General features: G+C 41.3%; 2 protein-coding genes across 2 annotated transcripts; one reads left to right on the top strand and one right to left on the bottom strand.

The window, feature by feature from the left end:
• Positions 1-1269: 1269 nt before the first annotated feature.
• aqp7 (aquaporin 7) lies at positions 1270-9330 on the top strand. Its single transcript, XM_049579840.1, has 6 exons — positions 1270-1608; positions 2986-3112; positions 3214-3351; positions 4732-4850; positions 4987-5204; positions 6551-9330. The coding sequence occupies exons 1-6, from the start codon at positions 1471-1473 to the stop codon at positions 6747-6749; spliced, it is 939 nt and encodes a 312-aa protein (XP_049435797.1). The 5' UTR covers positions 1270-1470; the 3' UTR covers positions 6750-9330.
• Positions 8783-10885, bottom strand: tpgs2 (tubulin polyglutamylase complex subunit 2). The gene is made up of 7 exons (XM_049579853.1): positions 10716-10885; positions 10521-10600; positions 10349-10436; positions 10042-10182; positions 9761-9874; positions 9469-9632; positions 8783-9001 (listed from the first exon to the last, which is right to left on the bottom strand). The coding sequence occupies exons 1-7, from the start codon at positions 10789-10791 to the stop codon at positions 8783-8785; spliced, it is 882 nt and encodes a 293-aa protein (XP_049435810.1). The 5' UTR covers positions 10792-10885.
• Positions 10886-11004: the final 119 nt, after the last annotated feature.

The following is an 11004-nucleotide window of genomic DNA, read 5'->3' as shown; positions in this document are numbered from 1 at the left end:
TCTCCAGTAACCGGAAGGGTTGCAACACCAAATCATTCTACCTGGCATGTTTATATTTATGTATTATTATCACCTAAGAGCTTCTAATGCTTTAGTAGCACTATTCAGTCAGTCTTTATGTATCAAGTGATATTGACAAGCAATTCTCCAAAAACAGCAGTCTGCAAGAATCAATTGTTCTTGATACATTAGCAAACGTAAAGAGCAGTGGTACTGATTGGATTGGGTAAGCATGTGTGAACATGAGGGCAAGCTTCTGGAAATTTCCGCTGTCCATCAGACCACATAGGTGTGACTGATGTGTTCAATCAAGCTCTGCTTTTAATCAATACTTTCTGCTGTATTGTAGTTTTCCTACCGCCCTCTGATCTCTGGTTTAAATGTGAAGTATGTAACAGAGTTAACTGTGTAGTTAATGTAGTAAAAATGACATAAATGAAACAATATCGACCAGAAATGTCTGATGTTAATGAAAAAATAAATAAACGTATGAATGGCAACATTTTTCCCAGAACAGACTGGTCTATGAAATGTATTTTGCAGAATAACATTCTCTGTGAGCAAGTGATTGCTATTGTAAATCCTGCGCGTTTTGCTGTAATACGTTCACTGATAAAGCATTAAAACTGAATCATCAACATCCTCATATCTCAAACTGACACATATATAAGGGACGACTATGATAGGTTTTAGAATCTCTTAAACAAACAGATCTAAACTTTAGATCCATTTGTATTACAGATGTGAATTCACATGGAATTTTTTTTTAATTAAGCATCATGTCTAACCATTTTTTATGTCAATCAGAGGGGGCATTTAACATCTCTGGCACAGCAGGTTAATCTTTAACATTTTTCATCAGCACAGGGGTGTCCCAACATTTTTGAAAGGGGGCAAGATCAGATAATGTGACGAGACCAGGGGGCAGCTGTGTCCCACATCATATCGGTTATACAATAAATTTGAAAAAAGTAAGTTAGTTGTAAACTGACTCCTGTAAATGTATCATAGTCCTGCCATCTTGAGGTGAAGGGAGAAAATGCAAAGTGATTTTACTTGACTGACTAATATGTTTTGTTGGGCCACGTGCAGCGTATTACAATGGATCCATGGGCCATGATTTTGAATGGCCCGCTGCCGAACTTTGTACATGTCAACCTTAGGCTCCTGGTATCCTCAGATAATGCAAAGCTATTGGGGGATGGGTCTGCCTGTGGGTGTTACATATCCAAGAGGAGGGGGTTGGGTTAAGGCTATAAAAAGTGGATAGATCCCAATGGGTACTGTGACAGGGAGAGGGAGCCACACAAAGAGAGTAGGGCAGAAGTGAAGAGGCGTCAGAAGGGGAAGAGGAAAAAAGCCAGAGGGAGACTTGTTTGAGGACTACTGTTTGACATAGGAGAAGGCACCACAGATTTTTCCAGGAGGTCTAAACTTGATCTTGAAACAAAAAGAAGCAAAGAAGAAGAAATGAAGGACTTGGTGCAGTCGGTAGAACTAGGGGTCTCTCAGCGGAAAAGAGTCAACGTAACACAACCCAGAGTTTGGCTGAAGAATGAAATTGTTCGGGTGGGACTCGCTGAATGCCTTTGCACATATGTCATGATGGTAAGAAAAGCTTCTTGTAATAATGACTGGTTTTATTAAACTGTCAATAATATAGCTTCTCATATCCATCCCTCTGGTGACAAGTTCACTTTCCATTCATGAGCTCGTCTCTGTTTTGAACCTTGCTGCATGCTTATCTGTGCCAACCATGTGCCATTAATTATTAATGTGGTGCTCCTGACCCTGACAATGTGTCCCCTCTCTCAAAAGCACACACATGCACACAAGCAGATTTCAGTCACATGGTGGGGGTCATGGATGGGGATTGGTGGCTTCAAGTGGGTGAAACAGGAAATCTAGTGTTACGGGAGGAATGGTCAGGCAGAGGGCCACATGGAGAGGGTTGACAAAGTCACATGTTATATGTCAGCTGTTAAAATAAACCCCTCATTCAGAACCCTGGAAGAAATATATTTCACACTCACAGTAAACACATGCTGGACACAGCTTGTTGATAAGTACATGAGCACACACATCGCTCGGCTTTACTCACTAAATAAACAGAAGTCACTCTTCACCTAAATACACGACTTTCGTAAGAGGAACCACGTTTCCTGTTTTTGAATGAATGTTTTTCAGTGTCAGCGTTCTTTCACTGGGGTCACAGCTTCTTTCACTGACGTTCAAGTTAGATGACAGTTTAGTTCACCTCAGTTCAGGCTCTGTTGCACATACAGTACCATAGTTAAACATTTCTAAACAAAACTCATTTTTCACTGACACTGCGGCTACCTGACTGATGCACTGACTTTAGTGGCACAACCGCGAATTAAAGGTCCATCTGTTTTTTTTTTGTTTTTTTTTTTTTAGATAGAATGTTTCCCTCACTGGCAGATCTTCCTATAGGTGACATGGGGGGCTGCCTAGCACGCCACCACTCCCACAGTTTCTTAATTTTATTTGTTTGAATTTTTAAAAAATCAATACAAAAATCTATTGCCTATGATCCTGCAGTTCACCTTAATGTGTTCATCAGTGAGAGCGTCAGGACATACTACGACATTGATGGGTATGGTGGAGTGGACTGTATGTGGAGAGCATTAGAATAAGAGAGAATGAAAAGGCAAAAGCCATCTGGAGCATAGTACAAAGCCCCTACAAATTTGCACATACATATTTTTTTTATTGTTTACTATGTGTTATCATTGTTAGCTAAACTTTGTATAAATGTTGAATTTTCATTAGTTTATGTTGGTGTTTGTAATAAATACAATAAATACAAAGATCATAATACATTTCTTTTTTGGCAGGAGTGGGGCTTGCCTAAGGCGCCAAATGTGCTAGGTCTGGCACTGGCTTTCCCAAATTACACTCTCTGGAAGTTCCCCCTGTAATTTCCTCCTTTTTAATTGCGTGATTTCTCATCTCTGTGTCTAGGCGTTTGGCCTGGGGTCGGTGGCTCAGGTTGTGACAGGTCAAGGAGCGTTTGGACAATACCTCAGCATCAACTTGGGTTTTGGACTGGGTGTTGCCATGGGGGTCCATGTTGGAGGGAAGGTCTCAGGTATGAAAGATGACCCTTATAAACCCTACTATCAAGAATAATTGAAAGTCATCACCAATCACTATTATCTGACATGTCTTCTTGCTTTATTTCTCTAACAGGGGCTCATATGAATGCAGCAGTTTCATTCACAATGTGCACATTTGGCCGTCTTGGGTGGAAGATGCTGCCTCTGTATGTTTTTGCACAGTTTTTGGGGTCGTTTCTGGCTGCAGCAACAATTTACGCTGTCTATTACGGTGAGGGCAGACTGCATGTTCAAGCACACTCTACACTGAACACCTCTATTCTTACAGTTAAGTACATGTTCCTACAATTCTCAAAACAAACCTGACTAATCAATCAGCTTTCAAAACAGACCTTAGCAGTCAATCAGCACTGAACTTGAACAGGGCTAGTGGCGCTTGAACACTGGATAGAAAGAGACTACTTTTAAGGTCTTGGTAAGAAGTAATTTCATCATGCCAAAAAGTAAAGAAATCAGTCTGGAACTCAGGAAGAAGATAGTGGATGCTCATCTATAGAGAAGGCTATACTGCCATTCCCAAGTGTTTCTCAGTGTGTAAACAGCTGTCTTAACATTGCAAAGCACAAGGAGACAGATTATGTTAGAAACAAACCTGGGCATGGTCAAAAGTGCAAGATTTCAAAAACTTTGGAGAGGAAAATAGTCAGAGATGTCAACAACAATCCCGGGATTTCTGCCAAGATGACTGTTGCTGAACTGGCCTCTTCTGGACTAGATGTTTCAAGGAAAATTGTTATGAGGATTCTTCATTGTGTTGGGCTTCGAGGTCATCGTCCAAGAACCCTGCTCACCCAGCGGCACAACAAAGCCGGACTGAAGTTTGCCAGTGAACATGCATACAATACATCATGTATTCTGGAAGTCTGTCCTTTGGTCTGATGAGACTGAACTTGAGCTGTTTGGGCACATGGGTGTCGCTTTTGTCTGGCAAAGGAAGGGAGAGGCCTTCAACCCTAAAAACATAGGTACCACAGTATAAGATGGTGGCGGCAGCATAATGCTGTGGGGCTGTTTTGCTGCTTCAGCACAGGGAACCTTGTTCGCTTGCATGGGATCAAGAAGAAGACGACTATGTTGAAGGATAATGTAAAGAAATCTGCTGCCAGTCAAGCTTAAGGTTGCCACTGGGTCTTCCAGCAAGACAGTGACCTGAAGCGTACATCCAAGTTGGTCTGAAACCTTTTGAAGGACACTAAAATCAAGGTCCTGGAGTGGCCATCTCAGAGCCCAGATCTCAATCCTACAAAGCATCTATGGCAGGAGCTCCAGGTTAATGTCCATGCTCCAAAACCATGCTATTTGGATGAGCTGGAACCATCTGCCATAGAAGAATGGGCTTAGATCCTCCAAGAGACATGTGCCAACCTAGTTAGGCACAACCACAAGAAGCTGTCAGTTGTGAGGTGGTAGACACTTTTGGTTATGGTCATTCACATGGAAACGTTAAGGGTTTTGGTTGATTTCATAAAGGGGGCTAAAAATGTTGACCTTAACTGTATAGAATCTTATACATGTAATTCTTGCCACGATTTTTCTGATGTAGTCAAACATCTAAGAGTGTCTGTCTTGTCAATACTGTTTCCATATGCAGAAGCCATATTTGACTATTGTGGAGGAAACCTGACTGTAACAGGAGTTAAAGCCACAGCTGGTATTTTTGCCACCTATCCTGCACCGTACCTCTCCTTGATGGCGGGATTCGTTGATCAGGTAGCTATGAAACCAGATTAAAGGATTGCAACTGCAAATCACTGTCATCCTACACATTCTGCACTGACCATTGTGCTTTGATATGTTGTTTCTCACACAGCTATTTATGTGATGTTTTGATTTTTGTGCTTGCCAGGTGTTTGGCACAGCTATGCTGCTGCTGTGCTTGATGGCTCTGTCCGACCAGAAGAACAAACCAGCCGCGGCGGGAAGCGAGCCTGTCGTAGTGGGTCTCCTGGTGCTGCTCATTGGCATTTCTCTGGGCAGCAACAGCGGCTATGCTATCAACCCCACCAGAGACATCGGACCCAGGATCTTCACTGCTATAGCAGGCTGGGGGGCTGATGTGTTCAGGTATGGAAGAAAGATGTATTGGTTTTTATGGGAGGTTTTGCTGTTGTTACTGTACATGTCACTTTAACTAGGAGTTAGTTGAGGGCAAAATATCTCTGTTAATTATCAAATGACCCATGTAGCTTTTCCTCACACATTAAGAGGATGTTGCTTGTTGGCTGCTTTTCAACCAGCTGTAAACAACTATAGTAAACTTCCCTCCATCTTACCACATCCCAGATCTCCCTGCTCGTTTGCGTCATCCAGCGTATTTGTGCTGGCTCTAGGGCTGTTTGAGGAACTATAGATTGTACTTCCTCATTTCTGTCAAGGCTATTCAATGAAGGTTAAGGCATGCTCTTTGACCCCATGGGAGCTATAGGGTGTGACTTGGCATACACTTGGCCTGACAGAATTTTGGGGTACTCTCAATTGGATGACGGCTGATATACAACAGAAGGTTTAAATATAGAAAGCATGTTTTTTAAATGGTATTTTAATCCAGACCTTTTCATTAATATCAGAATTTTAATTCTCACCCATATCTTTATTTTACATCCAGAAATATTCCAACCTGCAGATGCTTCACTGACATAAAGCAATCGTCCACCATGTTCTGTGACAGCGCGCCAGCTATTGATACTGCCTGCAAGCGCAGACCAGATTTTACTGCGCATGTGTTGTACCCCAATGATATGACAAGATATCTATCGCTCTCAAACTCAGACCAAACTCTAATCAAACTGTAAAACTAGGCAGTACTGATCAAATATAAACCAAGATTCTGTTACTGTATTGCCTATTTGTCACCTAGAATGTTAATAGAAACATATTTTAGTGCTCTGTTTGGCTGTAATACAACAGTTTGTGAACAGGAAGTCTGCATCCTTCTGTTTCCTGTAGTGCAGTAAGCAGTGCTAAAATATGAACAAAGATTCCGTTATTGTGTCGTCCATTTCTCACCATTAATACGGACTAGCTACAAGATTGTTTGTTACCTGTTTGTGACCAGCAGACTGCCATGTTGTTACTGACCAGTGGGACTATTAATTGGTCATGCATTGCAGTGCAGTGCATTTTGGTAGTTGAAGTTTTCTCTCTCTCTCTCTCTCTCTCTCTCTCTCTTTTTTTTTTTTACCTTTTAAGCAAAAGCAAATGCCACAGCGCTTTCCCCTTGTTTTCTCTGGTCATGTAGCACCAATTTCAAAAGGATTTGCAACTTTCTACTGCATAGACAGCCCAGTTTTAGGAACATCTTAAACAATGGCAATGGAAAAATGCTTTAGTTAAATATTAATGCTTTCTTTTCTTGAATCTGCCCCTGTAACTTTAAATCAATTCACAGTTATCTGTCTCTATCTGTGCAGGGCTGGAAACGGGTGGTGGTGGGTGCCTATAGTTGCCCCCCTTATTGGAGGAGTACTGGGTGCAGGGGTCTACAAGGCCTTGGTGGAATTGCACCACCCTCCCCTCTCTGAGCAAGGTGAGCGGGTGGTGAAGGACTTTGAAGAGGAGACTACCCCTCTGGAGAAACAGGAAAACATCTTTGCTAATGAATGTGTCTGAGACCCCCGACTACATAGAGCGTACAGGCTGCAAAGCTACGTGGACACCTGTATGCAGCCGAAACATTCCATGATGAAAACACACCAGAGACAAATTGCTCGGATGGAGGACAGAAGAACTTTCACAATAAGAGAGAAGGGCTGAAATAAGGTTATGAACATCTCAAGCAGTTTTAAAATGATGGGTCTGTTTAATGGGATTAATTTCAACACCAGCCTTGGTTACTCTGTACCAGTGACTGCAACACATATAACATACATTATGGGATATTTTAAACTGTGATGCTGACATGTAGGGCTCCAATCCATTATAGTAACTATATTCAGGACAGGTTAAATATTAAGGTCATTTTTATGCATGGAAGATGAAAAAACACATGTCACAGCTGATATTTCATGTTTATATTATTGAGGTAATAGCAGCTGATATAACCTCGGAAGATACCATAAATATCATTCATTATAACAATCAACGGGAGACCACTTACATGAGCTTTTAAACCACAGTGTATATAAAGGAAAGTAAAGAGCCCCCATACATTGCACTTAAATAAGCATGTAGCTTAAGGAAAATAAAATAGGAACAGTGGGGGTCGGCTCCTCACAGCTTGAAAGGGCCTTCGCACAAACAAAGATAGTATACACATTGAACTCTCCAACAATCCAGTGCACAGCAGCCTAAAGCTAAAACATGTAAATGTGTCTTGATTAACTTTGTAGAAGCTCCAAAGTACTTGAACCAAAAAGTTAATCCTAGATGTCTATTAAGTCTGCACAGCGGTATATATTTGGCATCAAGAGCCCTAAATGGATAAAGCGAGCACATTTTATCTCTGAATTCCTGGAATACAACCTGCTCACCTCGGTTAATTGATACGGAGTCATCAGAGCAGATGTCATTATACAAGAAATCACTGGGCCTAAACTCTGGCTCATTTTTATCTTTGGGAGATTTACACAGCACTGGTGAAGCACTGCAATGATGCAACAGTCACTGTGAGAAACTTGATTACCAGCTTGATGGTTTATTGTCAGAATTTGATAATGCAACATTTCATGGTTCACATTTGCATGCACTCTAAAGTGATGCAATGTTTGATACTGTAACGCTGAGGTGTCTGTCGAGTATGTGCAGAAGTTTCCACTGAGGCTCGGTATTGCAGCTTTTCAGTGAATCGTGTGATCAATTTCTTTCTGTGGAACAATGAGTTTAAAATTGTAGACATATCAAGCACTTCTACTGAATTGAAACCTGCATAGTATTGTGTTAATTTTTTGTGTTTCCTTCAATTTTTTTGAATTTTTGACGTAAAATTAGAGATGTTACTCACCGAATTTCATACCTCTTCTAAAATCGTATATATTATTGTTGTATGATACATAAAAAATTTAAATATTTACAACAAAGATGCCTAGTTATGATAACTACAGATATAAACTGTGTCTTTATTGAGTATTGATGGGTCCTTCTCATGGGTTACAGCAGTGGTACAATTTATCACAACATGCCCTGATTATTTGTTACATGTCAACAGTGCATGATCATTTTTTATGAATTGTCTGATTTAAGTTACTGGTGAACACTGTCAAACAAGGCTTTGAATAATGAATCTATCGGTGATGCACTTGGCTGGTAAACCTCAGTGCTTTAGCATGCCTCATTTCTCCATCACTAACACTTAACTGTGAAAGATAAACAAAAAAATATTAGTCTTATCACAATGTTCCATGTGTTTCAGAAAAAACTGCTCTTACTGTGTGAAATCTTTAACATACACAAGGTTAGAAACATCTTTACACACGCCAGGTTGCCTGCACCAGCTGGAGCCACTTTAGCCTTGTGTTAAGCTGATAAAAAATGCTGGTTATGTATCTATGCAGACATGCAGCATTCCAAACTTAGTTTGGGACAACATACTCCCATGGAGCGTAGAGAGGCTAACACGCCAAATCCAGCCAGTGATGGAATCGCAGGCTGCTCCTCTAAGCTGCGTTGGTTGTATAGACAGCAAAGTTCCTTGGATGGGAACAATCTCACCGCTTTCCTCCGCCGTGTCTTCCAGTGCTGCCTTGGCTCTTTGCAGCGCTCCCTTGGCTACACTGTGTCGACTGCTTCTTCTTAGGGACAGGTGTCTTAGCTTTGCCTTTGAAGGCCTTTGTAGGATCCAGCTTGTTGAGATGGGAATCTCCAACAGGATCAGTCAAGCTGAGCTCACTGCTGAAAGTCAGTGGCTGGTACAGCGATGCCCACTGCTGTAGAGGGAACAGGAGGTAGACAGTTTACAATGCTGTTTAGAGTTTTGCACATTGAAGGAATAACACAAAACAACAAATACAATGTCTACAACTTTCTTTGCCAAATTCCCAGAGACATTTGGCACACAATGCATAGAAGTAAAAGACACTAAGGAGGTGGAGACTTAAAGAACTAGGCCGCAAATGTCCTATTTCAACACTTTTATGCTTTGTGTTAATGTCTTAAAACTTTGAGTGTTGTGTCATGTTGATAAAGTGTTACATCTGCCAACATTGTAGTATATTGTAGAGGGAATAGAATGAATAAAATATATTTTATACATCTGCAATGACTTTGAATGTTGTTAACAACTGAAACTAAACATGGGTGGTAAATTCTGAAAGACTTTTAAAAAATTAAATACACAAAAAAAAACAAAGAAAATAAATTTTGAAGGTGCCATTTAGAAAGAGTGATTACGTACCTTGGCTTGGGGGCTAGGGCCATATGGGGTGAAGGCGTACTGCCACTCAGGCAGACCCAGGTGGGTGATCATCAGTCGGTAGTAGGAGGTGAAGGTTACCGTCAGGAAATGCCAACATAGCGAGCGGTCAAGGAACCAAATTTCACTCTGCTGGGCTACCACACCTGAAAAATACAAAGATAAACAACTAAATGATAGTTTATTCTAAAACAGATAAAATATTTATGTCCTATTAACTTTGTTTTTTTAGAGAAATCATTCAAGTTGCAATTTGTGAATACAAACAAAACACCTGGAGTGCAGTTTTTGTAGACTAGACACACTTTGCCATTCCCACTGCAGGAATCCAGCTCGAAGATGCGGCTCCGGGCATCAAAATGGGGTGCAGCAGGAGCGTGCCCCGTCCCTGGCAGATAGCATTAATGAGTCTTGAATAAATATTTACTTTCCAATCAACATTTCATTCATTAGCCTGCTTTCTGCCCAACCGAGCACACAAACAGACTTAATCAAACTTGACATGGTGTAATTGTAGAGTTGAGCCCACGCGAGGATCTGACAGGTGAGGTTTACCACTCTCTGTGTTACTCTCCTCCCAGTCCAGGTCGGCCAGTGAGGGTGCATTGGGTAGGGAGAATAATGATACTGGTTGAAGGAGTGGGCACAGCCTGGCCACACTGTTAATCATCATGCACCCAAGGGGAACACACTCATCTGAAAGGCACACAGTTATGACATTCACATAAGTCTTTGGTGAAAGAAATTGCTGGAGCTATTTGCATTCACCCTTATCATGTAATCTTAATAGTATCCTTAAATTAAAACTTATGTGAGAGTGGTTTTATTAAAGACAGAACACAAAACTAATGAGGTCACCTACTGTCTAGTTTAATGCTCCAGGTTAGTGTAAACCCATCAATGGTCAGATAGAAATCTCGCAGGTCCTCTGGCAAAATACAAGTGTTTTTCTGGGGAATAAATACAGCAGGTTCACATGATAATTATGTATAACCAGACCTCATTTTAATGTCTTTATGGTGTCCATTTTTCACCTGTTCCCACGACAGCAGGCTCCTCTTCTCTGCAGGCTCCCTCTCTACAAAACGCACATCGACCACACCAGGCATGTTCTCTGGTACAACAGGGATAAATTCAGAAAATGAATTAACTGTCCAGTGAAACATGAATCTGTCTGCTAGCTAACAACGTTAATAGCTAGTGTCAGAGCAAAAACCCATAATACACACCGAGTATTCGAGTAATGCCAAGCGTCAGTCTCTCAGCCACACCTTTAAATGCCAAGCTATCTTTTATCTCTTCCATTTGGAAGACCGCAATCACAAATTTGTAGAAAACCCTGAGAGCATCCTCTGCAGCTATCTGCACTGCACCGTTCACCTCTCTCCACAGAACTCAGCTGGCAACACACAGGAAGCGACAACAGCTCTGACGCAGAATTGACACATGTATCAGCCAATAGAAACACGCCTTCACGTAGCGTAGCCAATTGGCTGTTGAGTTGAAAGAGAAAGGCGG

The sequence above is a fragment of the Epinephelus fuscoguttatus genome, linkage group LG1, assembly GCF_011397635.1.
Source record: "Epinephelus fuscoguttatus linkage group LG1, E.fuscoguttatus.final_Chr_v1".
In the NCBI taxonomy this organism is placed as follows: Eukaryota; Metazoa; Chordata; class Actinopteri; order Perciformes; family Serranidae; genus Epinephelus; species Epinephelus fuscoguttatus.
The sequence above is the reverse complement of the archived record's forward strand: the minus strand, read 5'-3'. Positions and strand labels throughout refer to the sequence as shown.